We start from the raw sequence: 21,835 nt of genomic DNA, 5'->3' as shown, positions 1-21,835 counted from the left end.
TCATTCCTTTTTTTTTTACGCGATAATCCATCGGGTGGGAGGAGAGTGCGGTCTTGGAGCGTTTGTTTAAAAATGGTTCAGCAGCAATATGCTCCGACCTACAAGCAAAGTAGTTTCTGTGGCCCTCCCCTTATACAGCGACAGCAAATAATCATTAGGTTGCCAAACAAGCAGAAGCATCACCGCGAATATTCATATTCCATTCATATACTCAATGCTTTTTTCACAGGATACAATGATGGCAGCTTCTCCTGTATTATCATGAGCCTTAATGCACAAAGAACCTTTTTTTTGCACCGCGAACCCGTCCACGTAGGCATTCCGGCAATATTGCACCATCCTCGCCCACATTCTTTGCTTACGTCGCTTTAGTCGTTTGCGCGGATGGAGGCGCGCGGGCTGCTTTTGTGTAGGCTGCGCGTCGTGGTCACTCTGAAGGTGTGCGTGTGCTGCAGCTCCATTTTGTCCTCCTGCGACACTTTGATGAAGGGACACCAAGAAAAAGCGTGTCGGAAACCAGCACGGAACCTGCAACAGAGGAGTGGCTTTTTTTGTTTATAAACAATTCATTTACAATTAAAATACAAATAGAAACATGTACTTTTACCTTTGGTTTAGACAGCAGTAGATGATGGGGTTGTACATGGTCGAGCTCATCGCCAACCAAAAAATCGCCAGGTAAACCTTTCGAGAGTAAAAAACTATGTCAAAATGCCGCCACAGTATTCACATTTGCACACGTATTGTCAAGAATAACACCAAAAAAGAAACAAAGTCTTCTTTGTTTAATTTTATTTCTATAAGTAGTGCCTCTTCTTTTCCTTTCGACTTGTCCTGTTAGGGGTCGCCACAGCGTGTCATCTTTTTCCATCTAAGCCCATCTCTTGTATCTTCCTCTCTAACACCCACTGTCCTCATGTCCTCCCTCACATCATCCATCAACCTTTCCTTTGGTCTTTCTCTCGCTCGATTGCCTGGCAGCTCCATCCTCGGCACCCTTCCACCAATATACTCACGCTCTTGCCTCTGGACATGTCCAAACCATCAAAGTCTGCTCTCTCTAACCTTGTCTCCAAAACATCGACCTTTGGCTGTCCCTCGAATAAGCTCGTTTCTAATCCTATTCAACCTGCTCACTCCAAGCAAGAACCTCAGCATCTTCATTTCTGCTACAACCTGTTCTGCTTCCTGTTGTTTTTTCAGAGCCACCGTCTCTAATCCATACATCATGGGTGGCCTCACCACTGTTGGGTAAAATTTGCCCTTCATCCTTGGGGAGACTCTTCTGTCACATAGAACACCAGACACCTTCCGCCAACTGTTCCACCCCGCTTGGATCTGTTTCTTCACTTCCTTACCACACTCACCATTGCTCTGTGTTGTTGACCCCAAGGATTTGAAGTCGTCCACCCTCGCCATCTCTTCTCCCTGGAGCTTCAGTCTTCCCCCTCCGCCCTTCTCATTCACGCACATATATTCCGTTTTACTTCGGCTAATCTTCATTCCTCTCCTTTCCAGTGCGTGCCTCCAGCTTTCTAATTGTTCCTCCGGCTGCTCCCTGCTTTCACTGCAGATCACAATATCATCTGCGAACGTCATAGTCCAAGGGGATTCCAGTCTAACCTCATCTGTCAGCCTATCCATTACTACCGCAAACAGGAAGAGGCTCAGTGCGGATCCCTGTTGCACTCCCACCTCCACCTTAAATTCTTCTGTTACACCTACGGCACACCTCACCACTGTTCTGCTGTCTTCATACATGTCCTGTACTATTCTAACATATTTCTCTGCCACACCGGACTCGCGCATGCAGTACCACAGTTCCTCTCTTGGTACTCTGTCATAGGCAAGAAAGGATCTACTAAGATTCTACTTCCTTGAGAGTGCTCAAGAAGAGTAAACTGGAGGCAGGGATGAGAAATTTCCGCGGATTCGTGGAATTCCGCGTTTTTTCAACTGAAATTGTAATTTTTGTGAAATGTGTAAATCCGTTGAGAAAATTGGCGGGTGGGCGGCGGGTCGTGAAATTTGTCACAGCTGTGATAGCGGAAAACGGCATTACTATCTGTTTTCAACAAATTTGGTGTTTATAATAATGACATTACGGTTTCCGGCAGCATTTTGGCGGTATTTGATCTGTATTTTCACTGTTAACATTTCATAGAGAAGCATTCTGTTTACTACGGCATTGTTGTAACTTATAGAAATACGTACGCATATGTTTCAAGTGATCTGCACGTTTGCCAGTATGGCGAAAGTCTTGGCGTGAAAAGATGAAGATCGTGCCAGGGAAATTGAGAAAAACCACGTGGTGGTTTCAGGTGGGCATGGCTTGAAAAAAGTGTAACCGTGCAGATAGGAACGAAAACTGTACCAACATTTATCAACATGTATCAACACCAAACACATAAAAAAGGTGGACGTTCCCGGCAAAGTGTTGCGCACTCTGTGTTCTGATATCATCAATTATAGATGTCGAGGAGCAAAAAAATATCCAGCAGCTTATCCAAACCAGGAAACACAGAGGTAAATTGGACGTACATTTCTCAAATATTATGTAATTGACAACTGTTAATACGATTAGGCCTATCTGTAGCACTGGCCCTGTCGATCACACATTTTATCGCTCACTTTTATATTTTATGATCGCTCTCATATAAACAAAACACTTGTGTACTTATTTCTGAAGTATAACTTGTAAGTGCAGTAGCCTATTTGATATAAATTTCACTGTCTACATTTTTATGTCTGAAGTTTGGCAAAATTATTTTTGTTTGGACTCTTATTTTAAGTTTTCATAATATTATTATTGCCCTGTATTTACACTAGAAGTAACCAGAGGTCAACATTTAACAGTGTGTTTTATAAAAAAAATTCATGCCGAAAGGGGGGCGCACCCCACTTTGAATCCTTCCCCAGAAGGCAGACATTTTCGGTATTTTTCCATATTGGTGATTCTCATTTCTGTGGAGGGAAAGCTGCTTGAGACCTTCTCCAGATCTTGGATAGAAAGCCTCCCGAGCTGCTGTATCTCAGTATGCTACGCTTGCTGCACTGACCCGGACAAAAAGAGGCTACAGAGGTCAGTGAGAACATCCTCGCTTCCCACCTCTCGTAGCGTCGCTCGAGACAGCTCACAGCCGGGCCATCATCTGTTCAACCCGCATCCCTCTGGACAGTGCCGCAGGTGAAAACAAGCACAAAAACAGTTCTAATCCCTGAGCCATTACCGTTTTGAATGTCAACATGATCTGACAGATGGCTGCACTTGCACTGACGCGTTATTCATATTACCGTGCACTGATGCGAAGGGTCATTATTTATTTTTGTTTGTTATCTGTCGTGTATTTTATGTGGTTGCATTTTAAGGTTGAGCTATTAATCTCGTTGCGCTGTTGTGCAATGGCAAATAAATTTTGATTCTGAATCGGAAGTAGCCTCGTAAATTTCAGACTCAAAAAGTTTGGAAATGTAGTCAGTTAATTACTCTACTTTTTATTACGATTTTTTTTTTTTTTTACGATTACAAATGTAGCAATATAGAGATCGTGCATGTGACGTCACAATTTTCACTGCGCCATATTGCCTGTCAAAAAGATCTGCTCAACAGTGTGGTGGAGATTGAACCGGAGCAGAATATTCACAATGCCCGAGACTTGTTATGCTGTTGGTTGTTACAACAGATGAGACAAATATTCAAGGAGCTCATTCTATGGAATACCAGCTGAAAAGAGCAGAAAAGATCAATGGATTTTGGCAATTAAACGTGATGGATGGTGCCCAACCAAATACACATGACTGTGCAGCAATCACTTCATTTCAGGTAGGAATTATTCTTCTCAATCTTAAATTCGCAAGAAGTATTTATAATGGCAAGTTGGCTCATTTGAGATCAATGCGTTAAAAAAAAAAAAATAGACAGGGAGTCGTCTCCAATGTACACGGAAGCGTGTTGCGGCCACACGTTAAACTTCAGTAAACCTCTCCTCGGCAGATTTTTTTTTCCTTTTTAAATATATGTTGTTCTCAAATGAGTCCAATGCGTATTTAAAAAAAATATTAAAAATATTAAATATTAAAAAATATTAAATTAAAAATAAACCTTTGCTCACAGTGATGTTTACGTAGGTTAACGTGTGGCCGCAACACGCTTCCGTGTACGGAGGAGCCATCTCGCTGTCTTTTTTACCCCCCCCCCATGATAGTTAATGAATCCAAGTTTGTGTAAAACCAGGGGCCATTTATTTAAATATTGGTATTTGCATTGAACAAATCCGAGTGGCTCCATCACTATATAGGATTTATTCTTGATTGAGAACAGATCCAGCAACGAAGTATTTGTATGCCTCCAGCCTTCTCTACGCTTTCAAACTCTTCCGTGTAAATCTCGACGACTTACTCACAACATACATGTGTAGATCCAGATGTCCCAGACAACCAGCCACTTGAACATGTTATATATGGATAATTACATCAGCATATGACAGAAACCCCGCTGACCTGTTGAATGTAATGTTGCTTATAAATGTCTCTGTTGATTGATCCCAATATGAAGTAGATGTGGTAGGGCAACCAGCACAGGGTGAAGGTCACCACCACGACAACCATCATCTTTACCACCTAAGAGACAAAGGTTGCGTACGTCAACCCTGCTGACAGATTTAATATAGACTCCCATTTGCAATAAATGGCGGTAATAAAGTGGAAAAAGAATGACCTTTCTCTTTGCGTTGATCTGGCTGTGGTAGTGGTCGGTCGCCTCTCCGGGGATGTGGCCCCCCCACAGAGTCTGGCCCACCAAAGTGTACGTCACCATCATCACCAGCAAGGGGAGCAAGTAGATCAGCAGTATGACTGCAAACTGGTAGCTACAAGATATCAGGTCACATCAACAAGATTACGCCTTGATTCCCAAAATTGGTTTGTTCCCCACGTCACGCTACTGACTTCTAGCGGGACAGAAATCCATGTTTTATTTTTGAGGGGGACTAAATTTCAATTCACCGCCTCAGAAAACAAACACTAATACTTTGTCCCCCGCCCACTCCCCGCATTTCATTTTACATTTCAATCTTAACGTTAGAGCTTTGTGCTTCTCAGCGCGTGGCATCACTTTCCACCTGAGTTGGTGCGTTCCTCCGTAGTCGTCCGGCCAGTCGACCATGCAAACTGTTCTGGGGTAGTAAAATCTGGTCACGCTGTAGTAGCACTGCGGGAACGCCAGCAAAACCGCCGCAATCCAAATGATTGCAATCACAACCTTGGTGGAGGTGGAGGAGAGGCGAGGCTTCAAAGGGTGGATGATGGCCATATATCTAAAGCAGTAGTGAAACGTTAATGAAGTCATGTGCACTCTCATCATCAGGTACCAGCCGCACACAAGCGTTAACAGTCAACATTTATTTATCAGTCAACCTTGAAATACCCGTCTATAAAATATAACCTAATGCATCATTTTCTCCTCTCTTGGCTATCTCCCGAGTTGAAGATAATGGTCTCACTTCCATCTTCTGCCAGTCTAAAAATCGTCCGCTGCAGTTTTTTTGCAGACGATGGAGTCGGGCACCCTAAGGTGGGCTGTGTCCCGTTGCAGTTTCGTTACGGTTCCAGCGTTTTCCTGGATCTTGTCGGTCCTGTTTTTCCTCAGATGTCTGGGCTAGTTCCAGCTGATGCAGGAACTTGAGAAGGTTTGCTTTTTATCTTTTGTTTGATGGTGACCTGGCTATCTTCAGTTAGCTGGCTATTTCTTGTTCTGGTAACTCTTGATGGTGGGGTTGCGTTGTTCAAGAGGTCCACTTTGCCATCTTTTGTCCTCAGCAGGATCTTCGATTGCGAGTGGGGGAGTCAGAAGGATGTCATGAGCCAGGCTGGACCACGGCCAAGAGGGGCGTGGCCACTGCCCTGGCCGGTGACACCTGTCACCGTTCACAGCTCTTTCACATTGGACTGTAATTAGATGGTGCATTTAAGTTGGAGTTTTGGTCACTGGCATTCACCAGTTCATTATGCCCCGAATTAGTGAGTTGCATTCACTGACAGTAGGAATCTCCACCACTGAAAATAGTGTAATGGTGAGCTATCCTCGTCGCAGTGTTTTTGTGCCACCTCAGTTTAGTCCTGTCTTACTTTATGTTCCATAGTGAAGTCCTAGTCATCAGACGTCGCTTCATGTTTTTGAATCCTGCCTTTGCTTAGAGTTTCTGTACCTCTGCCTGCTTGGACTGCTTACATCGTGTATGACCTCAGTTTTGGAAAAAAAAAAAAAACTACACCTAACATCATGTCCTCGTCTTGGAGTCCTGCATTTGGGTCCATCACCACACCGGAGGTGCGTGACAGAACAAACTGGCGAATCCCAGTGACCAAAACTCCAACTTAAATACACCATCTAATTACAGTCCCAATGTGAAACGGCCAGGGTAGTGGCCACGCCCCTCTTGGCTGTGGTCCAGCCTGGCTCATGACAAAGGACCGCAAATGGTTTTTCAAGTGGCGAATAAATCTTTGGATTCATTTCTGCTCCAGCTATTGGTCTTTTAAATTTTTGAATCCCATTTAGAAGTGCTTCGCAGCACTCTGGGTCACAGACCTTATTCGTCCTTGGATTTGGGTCTTTGTGAGAGTCCAAAAAAAGCATTGCTCTTTGTTGTGGCACTTGATCATTCTTGTCCAAGTAATCCTTGCGTTTCTTCTTTTGGTGACCGACTGCATCTATAAAGGTGTCGATTAGGGTGGTTTTTAGGTCTTCCTCGTGCTCAGCTGCCCACTCAAGGTACTCTGGACCCATCTTTGATGAACGTGGAAATCTCATTGATGTTTGCGTTTGAAGAACTTCACAGTCACAAGGCCACAGAGGCTAAAGTCCTCTCCCACGAGCCACCTTTGAATTTTTTCTTTGCTGAAGCAAACCCTGTTGACTTGTTTTAGATGCTTACCACTAATTCCAACTCAGAACCATATTTATCTAAACGGCCCGTATTATTTAACAGCTATTGTAATGCCCATTTTATATTCCAAGTGTCATTCGTGCCAATCATGATGAATGGTGGGTTACTTGGTTTTAAATAAATTCCCACATTGACTGAGAATTGAGTCATTGTGACAGTGTAACAGCTGAATTACATTTTTTTATAATAGAAGCTTGTGATATTATTTTGTATTAATATATATGTGCTGAGAGAAATGATGTGGTTCTATTATCATAATTCCATGAAGGATCTTTCCATTTCATTCAAATGGAAACTGTATCGCAAGAACTCTTTTCACAGACTTCCATACTGCCAACCGATCGCTTTTATATTTCTAACAAACCAAAGCATGATTCATTCAGTTGAATCATTTCGCACCACAAGCGTTACAGAGTGGGCATATTGGAAATAATTCAAATATGTGAGCATAAAAAAAGAAATGCCCATCATAAGCGAGAGAGAGAAAAAAAAGAACCTTCTCCAAGTTATTAATTACATAATATGACATTTGAGACCATATATATAGTACATTAAGAAATACATCAACCTTAAATAATTCAAGTCATCACACAATCCCGTCTCAAGCTGCTCAAAATTAACTCCTTAGTCCTCGCCTTACCTGTCAACCGCGATGGCAGCCATGGAGTAAATGGACGAAAACATGGCGGTGATGGGGAAGAAGTTCTGGAATCGACAGTAGCCGAGGCCAAAGTACCAGTCGTTGTGCAGCGCGTAAACAAAGTTGAACAAAGTGTTGAAGGTCGCCATCGAAACGTCAGAGAAAGCCAAGTTGACGATAAAGTAGTTGGTCACGGTCCTCATGCGCCGGTGAGCCAGAATGATCCAGATGACCGTCACGTTCCCGGTGACGGACACCAGGATGATGAGCGAGTACGCCAAAGCCCACAGAGCCACCTGAGGGCACGAAACGTGATTTCGCACAGTGTCCTCTTCGCGGCGTACACGTCGTGCAGTGTAGCGAACTTGAATGAAGCTGAAGTAAGAAAGAGGAGCCTCGTACCTGCCAGTCAGGCTGCTGAAATTGATTCCCCGTGGTCTCATTTGCATCCTCCAGCGAGTCTCTGGTGACCAGCGCTGGCAGCGACGTGGCCTTCAAGTCTCGTTCAATGCGCTCGATCGAATTGTCCGCGTCCATGTTGGTGTCATTCGTCACCTGTTGACAGAGGAAAGCGACTGTCTGATAGTCCCGCACTGTCCTGTTCAGGAAGTCCGTGGCGGTCCCTGGAGGTGCAGAGTGCGTCAGTGGTGAACTCTGTGTACTGCCGTATGATTAGGATGCTCATGGATAGATAGATAGATAGATAGATAGATAGATAGATAGATATAGATAGATAGATAGATAGATAGATAGATAGATAGATAGATAGATAGATAGATAGATAGATAGATAGATAGATAGATAGATAGATAGATAGATAGATAGATAGATAGATAGATAGATAGATAGATAGATAGATAGATAGATAGACGGATTGATGATAGACGGATTGATGATAGATGGATTGATAGATGGGTGGTTGAGTGGGTTGGATGGGTGGTTGGGGATAGATAGATAGATAGATAGATATATAGATAGATAGATAGATAGATAGATAGATAGATAGATAGATAGATAGATAGATTAGATAGATAGATAGTAGATAGATAGATAGATAGATAAGTGGTTGAGTGGGATAGATAGATGGATTGATAGATTGATGGATAGATGGAATAATAGATGGGTGGTTGAGTGAGATAGATATATAGATTGATTGATTGATTGGATAATTGGATTGATAGATGGGTGGTTGAGTGGGATAGATAGATAGATAGATAGATAGATAGATAGATAGATAGATAGATAGATAGATAGATAGATAGATAGATAGATAGATAGATAGATAGATAGATAGATAGATAGATAGAACATGTATGAGTTAAAATCAGTTTCTCCCCTAAAGGTACATTCTCCCCTCGCGACCCCCCCCCCTTTTTTTTTTTTTTTTACCCCAAATATTTAATCTGGATAAATTAGGTTTGCATTGAACCTCTAAATGCAGAAACTAATCCCCAAGGAAGATCCCGTTCTAGTTTGTTACATTTGGATTTATTTGCTCATATATTAGACAATTTATCAAGGACAATTTTGCAAGTCTTTCCGTTAGCTTCTGGCTAAATAATGCATGAAATGATAATAAAATTTAGGTAGCTGCCAAAAGGTTGGGTGCCAATTCCAAATGTACAATTTTGTATTCCTCTAACTGGTTCTTGTTTGTGCAGCCCTAGAGGAGGTGAACCGCAACAGAGGAGTCGAGAAAACAGATGAATGAAAGGGAGGAAAGTTTTTCTTTCCCTCTGTTGTTAATCATTGCAGACGAACATTAAAGGTATTGTGAGCACATTGGAGCATTCAGGGAAAAAAAAAACAGCAACGGATGAATAGAGAATGCAATTGAATAGAGAAGGTTGTGGACTTAATTGAATTGTTGAAATCTACCTGTGCAATGCGGGACTCGTCGTCGCAATGGTTTGAGAAATGTGAAAGGAGAAGGTCGTGAAAAGTCTCGTCTTCATTTGGGGATTTAATTGTAAACGTGTGGAATGTGGTGGTGGTGGTGGTGGTGGGGGGGGGGGACTGTAGGAATGCATTGTTTGTACCAAATGGGTGGGATGTGCAAAATAATCAATTTTGGTGCAGAAACACGTGATTGCTGAAGAGTATCCACACATGCGGTGCATATGAAAAGTCTACACACCCCTGTTCAAATACCAGGTTTTCGCATTATACAGAAATTAAAGCAAGATAATCATTTCAAAACCTTTTCCAACATAAAAGTGACATACATCCTGTTCAATCTAACTGGTTTTCATATAAATGTTTTTAAGACGGGAAGTAAAAGTTTTATTTGGTGCACAAAGTTTGCGCGGGCTCTTATAAATGGAAGTGTGCCAATGTTCAGAATGAACCAATCATATTCAAATGTAAGTTAAATGCCACCATTTAAAGTTGAACCCCCGGAAAAGTTCAGATGCTCTAGTCGACTTTTTGTGACATTTCTTTGCTTTCTAGTAGAGCTCTGATGGTTGTGCGCGAACACCGCTTATTATTTGAGTAACGGTATGTATACTTGTTATATCCACTTGTATGTCATGTTAAAAAAATTGTAGAAATGTAGCCTATATTTCTAATTACCATCTCTCATGCACTGCCAAATATGTGCCAATATTCTATTAGCTGTTTGCAAAATATGACGGCATTTCATTTCCTGTGAAAAATATAAAATTACACTTTACTTATGGGGAGCCACTGATGGTGTAGCGGTACACATGCATGCAGCGTGGGATCGATTCCCCGCTCAGTGAGGGTGTCGACATGTGCCCTGCGACTGACTGGCGACCGGTTCAGGGGGTTGTCCGCCTTTCACCCGAAGCTAGCTGGGATGGGCTCCAGCTTTCCTGCGACCCTTGTGAGGATAAGTGGCTTGGATAATGACATTACTTATGAAACAAACTAAATTCTTTTACGAAGGAGTGAAACATGAAAGTCCAACATAAGTCGGGCAATTCTATTGGCTGCTAATTGAATTCCGCTTTCACTCCACCTGTTAAGTGTCAAGAGAGTCATAAGAGTTAAAAGGAGCACTCCGCATGATGCAGACATGACAGCTCATTAACGAGAGTGGCCGCCCGAGTGCTTGTTTAAGCTAAAAGGTGCCAACAGTGGCCCACCGGTTTATTTGACTCTATAGCGCATAAATCGCTAAACGAGATCGGGTGCAATCCCCAAAGTTCAACACAATTGTGTCCGTGACACGCAAAGATGGCAGCACGACGTGTCGGCGGGCCGCACGTTTGCCTCACAGCCGAGAGCTTCTGGGTTCGAATCCCATTTTAGCTCGTGCATCCTTTCCGTGCTGGGGTACTGTCGGTACTCCGTTTTCCTCCTATATTCCAAAACATGCGTGATAGGTTCACCAGAGACAAAATTTTCCATATGTGCATATGTGAGCATAAATCGTTTTGTATTCATATGTTCCCTGTCGCCCACTCCGCGGCGTAGCCTGCCGCTTTCCCAAAGTCATCTGGGAAAGATTCCAGCTTTTGTCGATATCCTAAAAAGGGGAAACACTACGGAAAATGAATGGAAAATGTAAAGCGAATTCATTACAAGCTCAAAATGCCGCCATCTTAACACATCGGCGGCTATACAGCCAGCGTTTTAAGTAACCTAGAAACATTATTCACAGCCATGCAATTGTAAAAGCAACTCTCCATCCATCCATCCATTTTCTTTGTCGCTTATCCTCACGAGGGTGACGGGGAGCGCTGGAGCCTATCCCGGCTGTCAACTGGCAGGAGGCGGGGTACACCCTGAACTGGTTGCCAGCCAATCGCAGGGCACATCAAGGCAAACAGCCGCACTCACAATCACACCAAAGGGCAATTTGAAGTGTCCAATTAATGTAAAAGCAACTGTTCAGTGTATATTTAAAATGGAAATGAAATACAACTGCTCACCCTTTGAAGTCAATTAACAGAGGGATTCTCAATCTGGGTCCAAGTCTTAGTTTAGGGGTCCTAATTTGCAATGAATTATGTCTTATCATTTCGTAAAAAGAGCACATCCACAATACATATGGGGCCCCTCTCGGCCATAAAAGAGACATACTGTACTAAAATAATTTTCCCTCCCCACCTTAGCTTTGGGCCATTAAAATCTCTGATAAGACCGTTATGTGTCACGTAAATCTGTCAGTCCTTCATTTTTACCCGTGAATCACCTGGCAGGCAGCATTTATAGCGTCTGACAATGGGAACAGATTCCAATGCGGCGCATCACGCCGCGCTGAGTCCAAACTGGCGACGCCGATAATACTGATGTCGAATGACACTTTGTGGCGATCCTAATTATGTCAGACAGCTGCAGAAAAACAAAAGCGCTTGTTAATCTCGCTCACTGAGTCATGCATGATGATGATGATGATGATGATGATGATTTTTTTTCCCAGCATTTTGTTTTTTTAAAATGAACTCCAAATTGAACATTTGACTTTGGCGGCGCCCCTGGATGCGCGCTGAGCTGTCCTTGGTGCTGAAACCCAACACGTTACCGAAGGCATTTTCTTTGTTCTCTTCCATTTATATGGACTATTAAACTCGAGTGTATAATCCATTACAACCCATTAACTCACTCTCATTCAGTCACGATGAGCCGCCCCTGATATATTGCAGGCGGTTTGGCCGATATCATACTTTAATGAATGGAAATTGTCATACAAAGAGAATTGAATACAAATCAAAAATCTTGCGTGGGTTTTTCTCTGAGGACTCCGGCATCATCGCACATTCTTAAAACATTTATGAGTTCATTGAAATTGTCCTCAGGTGTGAATCTGAATGGTTCTTTGTTAATTTGTGCACTGTGATTAACAGGTGACTAGTCCAGGGTGTACCCCACCTCTCGTCCACGTTCAGATACAACAGGATCCTACTGCCTCCCAACCCTGGTGAGGATAAGCAGCATAGAAAATCAATGGATAGAATATGAATTATTTGGTTTGGGCTTTGATCAGTTAAAAAAAAAATCCTCATTGGAAATCCTTTCAACAACGCTCTTTGCGAGGTTAATATTCGTGTGTGTGTGTGTGTGTGTGTGTGTGTGTGTGTGTGTGTGTGTGCACCCATCTGGTCATCTGAAAATGAACGACTAACTGGCCACAATATTAGGTACATTTGTTTAATGGGCTTCACCGTGAGAGCTGCAGCCAACATCTTGCTTCACAATAGTAGTCATACAGTAGAACGACACCTTACCGCATAATCCTGATGTGCAGGTCATATTTTGCCACCCGTAATAGCAGAGAAGGCGGTGATAGTAAAACACAAATGTAAATATTATTGAATTCGTATTCTCTGTTCGTGAAACGACGACTCTCTGTCATTAGCATTGCCGTTCCTTCATGACGGCGCACTATCTCCCGCTGTGTTTGAAGTTTTTGCAAGGCGCACAAATGATGAATTAGTGCAATGCAACACTTAAGTGTTTTCCACAAAGAGAGCAAATACATGCTTACCTCTGTATTTACGCAGAGGAGCGGCGCACTCTGTCATCCATGTGTCCACTTGGTACCAGATTAGAGCCAAGAATAAAACATCCCTTGGTGCGATGGATAACCAGGTCCAATCCATCAAGACGCCCCCACTGTCCTTCTCTTGGGCGCTCTCACTTCCCTTCTCTCTCTCTCTCTCTCTCTGTTTCACTCTCTCTCTATTCCCCGCCAAGCCCCCCCCCCCCCCCATACGCACGGCCATTCTCCTGGAATGTGCAACTTGCAGATCATTCACCTGAGAATGACAGGGGCGCACACACGTACGCGTGTGCGTGCAAATGGAGCCGAGCGGTGCACAGGTGGCGGATGGGAGTTGGGGGGGGGGGGGGGTTCAAGCTTCTATAATGGAGATATGAACAAATAAATAAATAAAAATCCTTTTGTGATATGACTATCGCAGCTTTCGCGCAAATGTTCAGGCCCATTTCTCGAAGCTATCCGTCGTTTTCTGGAAGATTTAAAACACAAAAAGGGAGATTTTCGAGCTAAATCCACAAGCCGGCGGGGTTGCGGGTGTCATCAAAAGAAAGATGAAAACTTACCAATATTGAGGGATATTGACGCTCCATCTGCGAAAAGATTGGACAGAAAGCGGCAGGAAGTTAAAGCCTAAGGGACATGCCTATAAACATTCTATATAGATATTGTCATGAAAAATACATATAACATGATTAACTTCAATGTCTATAGGAAAAAATTAATTTGAGCGGAGACCATGTCATCTATGCGCTGTCATGATCCTGCCCCTTCACCACGAGCTGTGCGGGTGCCCGTGCGGCCGCGCTAATTGGGAGGCACACACCTGTGCCTCATGCGGCCTGATCATCCCCCGTATATATAGGACCCGGTGACGACTGGTCCTCCGCCAGTTCGTTGAGCTTCATGCCCCGTTCCAGCATTCTCGTATCCCCGTTCCAACCTGTGTGTACCAACCTTCGTCCGTTCTCAGACCAACCTTGTAAGCTTGACTCCTTTGATACTTCTGCCTTCGCTGATTGTTTCCCCGTGTACCGACTCCTGCCTGTCCGCTCATCCGTTCTCTTCGCCCGACGTCACAACCACTGCTGCTGCACCGGACTGCCTGCTCGATCCCCGACCTCTGCACACAATAAACGTGTCTCTTCTTGAACTACCTTGCGTCTTCCGAGTTCCTGCATTTGGGTCCTACCTCTCGTTCCGATGGGACGTGACAGAACGAACTGGCCATCACAGGACCCAGCAGTAAAGACCCGGCGTCGCCAGGACCGACGCAAGGTAGACCGTCTGCCGCAGGACCAAGCCTGTCCAATCCGGGTAGGCTCCCTGACGTCCTCCACTTCCGTGTCTTACGCTCCGCCAGCGAGGTATGAATACGTCCCGAACACAACCTGTCCGGCTCCTCATATTCTTCTGGACTCTGACTTTTCGGAATATGAGGAGGACCACGATTTGTTTGACCGGCTGCCTGAGTACGACTCCGACGACTTTGATTTTGAGTCTCTTTGCCCGGCTTTTGATCCCAGTCAGTTTGCCCCGCCTTCCCGCGTTTCCAGCACCCGAGCGACTTCGCCCGGTAGATCCAAGTGCACCTATCGGTACGAGGGAACCCGCTTGGCCATCTACCCGGGACCTCCGCGTGGCGGCCAGAGGAGACGCCCCGGCCGGGCGCTCCCTGGTGTCTCTCGCTGCGCGGCAACGAAGACACCGTCCTCCCACTCCTCGCCGGTAACGGTGAGACCGGCAGACCCGCAGCTGGTGGCGAAGCTTCCAGCCCAGAGGGAGGAGGTGCCGCCAAATCATGAGGCGTTCCGCCGCGAAATGCGGGCAGAGATAGAGCGGCAGAGCGCGGAATTGGCGGCTCTCACGGTCCAGGTCCGGCAAGGATTGGCGAACCAGCCGAGCTACGCTGACGTCGCAACGGCGACGGACTCGCTGCTGACTCAGGTTCACGTTGCCGTGGAAACAGACTCGCCACCTCGCCAAGTGCACGTAGCTGTGGAAACCGACCCGCCCCCTTGCCAAGTGCACGGCACAGTGGGAACAGACTCGCCACCTCAAGTGCACGTTGCAGTGTTGGTGGTTCCGAGCAGAGCTCACGCGGCAGTCGGAACTGACCCGCTCCCGAGACACGCCCACGTGTCAGTTTCGACTGACTCTCCGCCTACTCAGGTACACGTTACCCTGGAAACTGATTCGCCTCCGCGCCACGCCCACGTTGCTGTTTCAACGGATGCACTGCAAGGTCACGTGGCACTGGGGACCGACCCGATGCCGCCTCACGCTGCTGTCCAGGAGGTGGCGACGTGTCCACAGCCGCTTCTCGTCCGTGCTCTGGAGTGGCAGTGGCGACCGGCCCGCGGAACCTCCACACTCCTGCTCTGTCGGCGACCGGCCCGCGGCCGCTCCCCGTTCCTGCTCTGTCGGCGACCGGCCCGCGGTCGCTCCCCGTTCCTGCTCTGTCGGCGACCGGCCTGCGGCCGCTCCCCGTTCCTGCTCTGTCGGCGACGGGCACGCCCTCACGTTCCTGTCCAGGAGGTGGCGACAGTTCCCCAGCCGCCTCACGCTCCCGTCCAGGAGGAGGTGGAGTTAGTGATGCTGCTGCCGCCTTCTCTCGTTCCTGTCCGGGAGGTGGCGGCAACGGGGTCGCTGCCTTCTCTCGTTCCTGTCCAGGAGGCGGCGGCGACGGGGTCGCTGCCTTCTCTCGTTACTGTCCAGGAGGCGGCGGCGACGGGGTCGCTGCCTTCTCTCGTTACTGTCCAGGAGGCGGCGGCGACGGGGTCGCTGCCTTCTCTCGTTCCTGTCCAGGAGGCGGCGGCGACGGGGTCGCTGCCTTCTCTCGTTCCTGTCCAGGAGGCGGCGGCGACGGGGTCGCTGCCTTCTCTCGTTCCTGTCCAGGAGGCGGCGGCGACGGGGTTGCTGCCTTCTCTCGTTCCTGTCCAGGAGGCGGCGGCGACGGGGTCGCTGCCTTGTCACGTTCGTGTCCAGGAGGGGGCGGCGACGGGGTCGCCTTCTCAAGTTGCTGTCCAGGAGGGGGCGGTACTGGCGCCGCCTTCTCAAGTTGCTGTCCAGGAGGGGGCCGTACTGGCGCCGCCTTCTCAAGTTGCTGTCCAGGAGGGGGCGGTACTGGCGCCGCCTTCTCAAGTTGCTGTCCAGGAGGGGGCGGTACTGGTGCCGCCGCCTTCTCACGTCCCTGTCCAGCAGGAGGCGGTACTGGCGCCGCCGCCTTCTCACGTCCCTGTCCAGCAGGAGCTGGGGAGTTCTGTGGAGCCACCCAGGATCTGGAGAGACTTCGGGGTGGCGGTCATGGCTCTGGTCCTGCTCTCCATCATCTTCTTCACTCCTGAGTTCGCCCAGCCGCTTCAGGACCTGCCCTCGTTGGCGACCAATCCCTGGTCGTCTTGCAACGACGGCGTGGGAGGTTCTTGTCTGGAGCAGTGGCCTGCCTCGTTCTGGTTCCTGCCTCGCCGTTTGGTTCCTCACAGAGGTCGTCCGCCCGAATCGCCCCGTGGGGACCCTGGTGCTTGGCGTCCGGGTCGTCCTCCTGACCTGTCCACCCGGACGCCTCGTGTTTGGTGGCCTGGATGGCCACCAGTCTGGGGTTCGGGGGGGGCGTGCCCTCCTCCGGACCCCCTTCCGCCCACCCCTGCCTGTGTTAATTAGTGTCTGTTTTTTTCGTTTAGGCACGTCTGGGAGCCGTGCCTTTGAGGGGGGGGGTACTGTCATGATCCTGCCCCTTCAGCACGAGCTGTGCGGGTGCCCGCGCGGCTGCACTAATTGGGAGGCACACACCTGTGCCTCATGCGGCCTGATCATCCCCCGTATATATAGGACCCGGTGACGACTGGTCCTCCGCCAGTTCGTTGAGCTTCATGCCCCGTTCCAACATTCTCGTATCCCCGTTCGAACCTGTGTGTAGCAACCTTCGTCCGTTCTCAGACCAACCTTGTATGCTTGACTCCTTCGATACTTCTGCCTGCGCTGATTGTTTCCCCGTGTACCGACTCCTGCCTGTCCGCTCATCCGTTCTCATCGCCCGACGTCACAACCACTGCTGCTGCACCGGACTGCCTGCTCGATCCCCGACCTCTGCACACAATAAACATGTCTCTTCTTGAACTACCTTGCGTTCCTGCATTTGGGTCCTACCTCTCGTTCCGATGGGACGTGACATGCGCAAAGTTGCAGAAGTCTCACCCGACATCCAACTGGTCGCCATATTGCCTGCATTGTCATCAGCAGACGTCACGCTGGGACTTTCGCCATTGAAAACACGTAGTGGCACCTGTTATGGGAGAGGAACAACACATTTTTGGACATTTTCTGACTCCAATTCTTACACAGAAGCGCTTTTCAGAGAAGAGAACATTTCACAATTGAGTGGAGTGACAGGGGCAATATTACCCGATCATTTCGAGCCATATTTAGATGATATGTGGATCACTTGTAACTAACAGCAGACTCCCCAACAGTATGTATGGCAGTATGTAGCATACTCAGCCACGAGAGACAACAACACCTTAAAGCGGCCCGGCTCAATGCCTCGATGAGCCAGGCTGGCCGAAGCCGTGATCGGCGGACGCGGCACGCTGACGCCGTCATTTGGAACCCTTGAAGCTCTCATCATTTGCACCTGTGCAATCCATTTTTCACGACGAACCGAGTCTTTTGGACACATATGAAGAGTAAATCCATCCTCCCGAATGTTGGAATTTTGGCCAACACAAAGGAACAGGGAGCTACCTTCCCGCAGGTAAAACCGGTACAAACACACTAGGCCCCCTGACTGGGTCCATTCTGGCTATTGTTATTATTTATTAATAACTTACTAAAAATCATGCTTTTCATGTCAGTGGACCTTTAAGCCACAGACAGAAATGCTTTAAAAGGAGTAGCACCATAATTGCTTCGGTGATGAATTTCGGGCCAGCACTTTTGTTGGCGGGTTCTGATGAAACTGCCTCCCCGTGCCTTCAATTTCGGTCACCAAAAGCAATGAAAAAGTTCTATGCGCCATTTTCTGTTTCTCTGGTGAAGGCCGCGACCCGGGCGCCCCGCTAGTGTGAGAATGTGCCCACACTAATTTCACGTCGAGACGAGCTATCGCCTCACTCAATCCTGTGATTTACCTTTGTAATATTTGAGTGTTTTACACAAAGCCACTACTGTCAATACGAAATGTTCCGACAACACCTAAAGACTCGAGACAGGAACCTCTAAGTGTGGTTAACTTCTTTTAACACTTGTTTGAAATGTTAAGAACGATTCATCCATATGGGGGCACAGTGGCTCAGCTGGTAAAGCGCTGGGCTCACAGTTCTGGGGTCCTGGGTCCAAACCCGGCCCTGCCTGTGTGGAGTGTTCTCTCCGTGCCTGCGTGGGTTTCCTCCGGGCACTCTGATTTCCTCCCACACGCCAATAACATGCAACATGAATTGGACACTCTAAATTGCCCCTAAATGTGATTGTGAGTGCGGCTGTTTGTCTCCATCTGCCCTGTGATTGGCTGGCGACCAGTTCAGGGTGTACCCCGCCTCCTGCCCGTTGACAGCTTGGATAAGCTCCACTATTTCTGTGACCCTCGTGAGGATAAGCGGCTAAGAAAATGGAAAGCTGGATGAATGTTTTTTGTTGATGATGACATTATGAAACCGTTAAAAATTAGTGAAACTGCAACAATAGCTCAGCAAACTATTTTCAGTGACTTTTCATTTCGAAACTACTTACTTTGTCCATATTACAATGGTAAATTCACCTGTACTGCACAATTTTAATCTTGGCAAAAATCTCGGCGTGATACTTTAATTTGCGCTCCCATTTTAAGACTTCTTTAATCCACACGAAAGGCCCACTTTTACCATGAATTATTCACAAATCTGCGAGGACAAATGCTCCTCCTTTGCCGAGATCTTCCAAATCATGGATTATCTCGGCAAAGAAGACGTGCTCGTGAACACATTCAGACGGATTTGTGGATAACACACGAGATAATTCAACGTTTTGCTGTCACAGAAAAAAAAAAGTCTTAGAATCGAGCGTTGGCGTTTTGACCCTGCAACCGTTATTTTCCAATGACGACAAATTGGGTGTCAACCGTTGCCCACAATGCATTGCGTTCGGCCTTTTCAGTTCCATGGTATTTTATATCTCTCCCTGCTGTTTTATTCGCGTCATTATTTATTATAAAGCCGAGGTGCTCAACGCAATGACAATAAAGTCAGCCCGAAGGCGGCAACGCTCGGATCTGAATCTCCATCCGGCGCCGCGTTTGTAAAGCATCGTTGTGTGTGTTTTTTGTTTTTTTTCCCCTTTAATGCCTGTGCAGCATTCTGGGATAAAGCATTGCTTTTGTATATTTGCTCAGATAAACCGCATCTGAAATGTAACAAAATAATGGAAAAGGCCCACGAGACCGCGGCGGTCAGCGTTTTTGCTGACTTTTGTTTTGTTTGCCGATCGCAAACTAAAGGGATGATTTTCATTTCAACTCGGTCGAGGGCAAAACTTATAAATGTTTGAGAAGGCATAGCTGATTTTCTTTGTGCTTTCCGCCAGGAAGACAACAACAAAAGGTTATACCTGTAGGTGATGGCAGTCACACTCATCTGCTCTTTTCTTCTTCAGTTTCTGATTGCCGACAGTGGTTTTTTATTGTGTTACTGTGACAACCCGATGTCTGCAATTCCAAACGTCAATCTTTTTACTCCTCATTATCTTGGATGCGTTTGCACAGAGAAGGAATGCATTGAAGTGCAGATTGCGGACTTCAGTTTAAAGAGGAAATCCAGCACGTTGCATGAACAATGTATCCAATAGGTCATGTAATATGTAGCCTATTTTGACAATGTGATGTTAAATCGGAGCTCCCGGCCGGCAGAAACGGCTTTCTTAGTCACGTGAGGTCACATACTAAGAAAGCGTAACTGGATTGGCAGGGTGTTCGGTTCTGACCTGAAGTAACCCTGCCTGGTGGCACAGACGGTGAGTTTTAGACAGCGAATTGTAGCCTGTTGAATTGTTAACATTGAAAAGTTACACTGAAATACATCCATCCATCTATTTTCTTTTGCCACCTATCCTCACGAGGGACACGGGGAGCCCATTGCAGGGCACATCGAGACAAATAGCCGCACTCACAATCACACCTAGGGGCAAATTATGGTGTCCAATTAATGTTGCACGTTTTGGGGATGTGCTAGGAAACCGGAGTGCTCGGAGAAAACCCACGTAGGCACGGGGAAAACATGTAAACTCCACTAAGGCAGGGCCGGGATTGAACCCGGGTACTGAAATACAACTATTGAAATTGTGATCGCTTTACATTTCAAATGCAAATCCTGGTGGCACTAATCTACTTCTGTATGATTGCATTCAAACGGGACGTGAAAGACTTTTGGATGTCATCCGTCAGGTTGGGGATATTCAAATGAGAACTTTTCTGTTCTACAGTTGGCGGTGCTTCTTTGTGAGCTGATGTTCACGACCACCGGATGCTTCTTTTGACCTTTTGCCTCTCGTGTTTGTGCCGCATCCCAGTCGGATACATTGATCGCTTATTAGTGTCGAGGCGTTGAGAAGAGCACGTCGAAGAACGCGAAGGGAAGCTAAAAGGTTCAGGTCAGCCGGATTTGGGTAGTCTTTAGCAAAGCCTGAATGTATTTTGCAAAAATCTCAACATTTATGTTTGACAATAATGTGTAAATATGGTGGCGGCACGGTGGTGGTAAAGCGATGGCCTCACAGTTCTGAGGACCTGGGTTCGAACCCGACTCTACCTCTGTGGGGTTTGCATGTTCTCCCCGTGCCTGCGTGGGTTTTCTCCGGGCACTCCGGTTTCCTCCCACTTCCCAAAAACATGCAACTTTAATTGGCCACTCTAAATTGTCCCAAGGTGACATTGTGAGTGCGGCTGTTTGTCCTGTCATGTGCCCAGGGAGTGGCTGGCAACCAGTTCAGGGTGTACTCCGCCTCGTGCCCGTTGACAGCTGGGATAGGATCCGGCACTCCCTGCGACCCTTGTGAGGATAAGCGGCAAAAGGAAATGTATGTAAATATGATTGCATTACTTTGTTGCCTATAGTTCAGTATGGCGTTTTTGTTTTTTTGGGCCATGTCCATGCACTGTACTGCTATTATTGTGGTGTGTTTCCACTTCCCTTTATTGCATTGTAGGCTCACATGTTCATGACCAGTTTTGTGTCTTTTTTTTGTACTATCCCTGTATTCCAAATACCACATTAGACTTTGAGGTTTTTCATGCCTTTCACGTGCGTTTACTGCGAATTGTGACAAAGAGACACAATACTGACATTGCACAATTGTACTTGTGAAATGCGGAGCGAAGACGCAAAGTCCGCACAGGGAGCTCGGAGCCTGGACTTCAAACCCCCCAAGGCAGAAATGCCAAACACTAGTTCACTGTGCACTGTGAAATTTCCTCTCACATCCCAAAAACATACATTCATTGCATGGGGTCTCTAAATTGCCCCTAGGTGTGATTGTAAGTGCGGCTGTTGTCTGTCTCCATGTGCCCTGCAATTGGCTGGCAACCAGTTCAAGATGTACCCCGCCTCATGCCCAATGGTAGCTGAAATAGGCTCCAGCACTTCCGCGACCCTGGTGAGGATAAGTGGCTCAGAAAATGGAAAGCTGGATGAATGTTTTTTGTTGATGATGACATTATGAAACCGTTAAAAATTAGTGAAACTGCAACAATAGCTCAGCAAACTATTTTCAGTGACTTTTCATTTCGAAACTACTTATTCGCAAATTTGTTGCGTA

The 21,835-nt window shown here is 46.7% G+C and overlaps 1 protein-coding gene across 1 annotated transcript; it reads right to left on the bottom strand.

Annotated features, from left to right (window-relative positions):
• Nucleotides 1-331: 331 nt before the first annotated feature.
• tacr2 (tachykinin receptor 2) lies at nucleotides 332-8,138 on the bottom strand. The gene is made up of 7 exons (XM_061814320.1): nucleotides 7,990-8,138; nucleotides 7,588-7,883; nucleotides 5,121-5,315; nucleotides 4,718-4,868; nucleotides 4,501-4,620; nucleotides 608-684; nucleotides 332-528 (listed from the first exon to the last, which is right to left on the bottom strand). The coding sequence occupies exons 1-7, from the start codon at nucleotides 8,122-8,124 to the stop codon at nucleotides 369-371; spliced, it is 1,134 nt and encodes a 377-aa protein (XP_061670304.1). The 5' UTR covers nucleotides 8,125-8,138; the 3' UTR covers nucleotides 332-368.
• Between the last annotated feature and the right edge of the window lie 13,697 nt (nucleotides 8,139-21,835).

This window comes from Syngnathoides biaculeatus, chromosome 3, assembly GCF_019802595.1.
Source record: "Syngnathoides biaculeatus isolate LvHL_M chromosome 3, ASM1980259v1, whole genome shotgun sequence".
NCBI lineage: Eukaryota > Metazoa > Chordata > Actinopteri > Syngnathiformes > Syngnathidae > Syngnathoides > Syngnathoides biaculeatus.
This window is presented reverse-complemented; position numbering and strand designations above follow the sequence as displayed.

Excerpts from the sequence above, each read along its gene's own strand:
- tacr2 (XM_061814320.1), bottom strand. The coding sequence starts at position 8,124 with ATGGACGCGGACAATTCGATCGAGCGCATTGAACGAGACTTGAAGGCC. Across the intron at positions 7,884-7,989 it reads TTCAGCAGCCTGACTGGCAG|GTGGCTCTGTGGGCTTTGGC; the intron begins GTACGAGGCTCC and ends TCGTGCCCTCAG. Across the intron at positions 4,621-4,717 it reads AGATCAACGCAAAGAGAAAG|GTGGTAAAGATGATGGTTGT; the intron begins GTCATTCTTTTT and ends TTTGTCTCTTAG.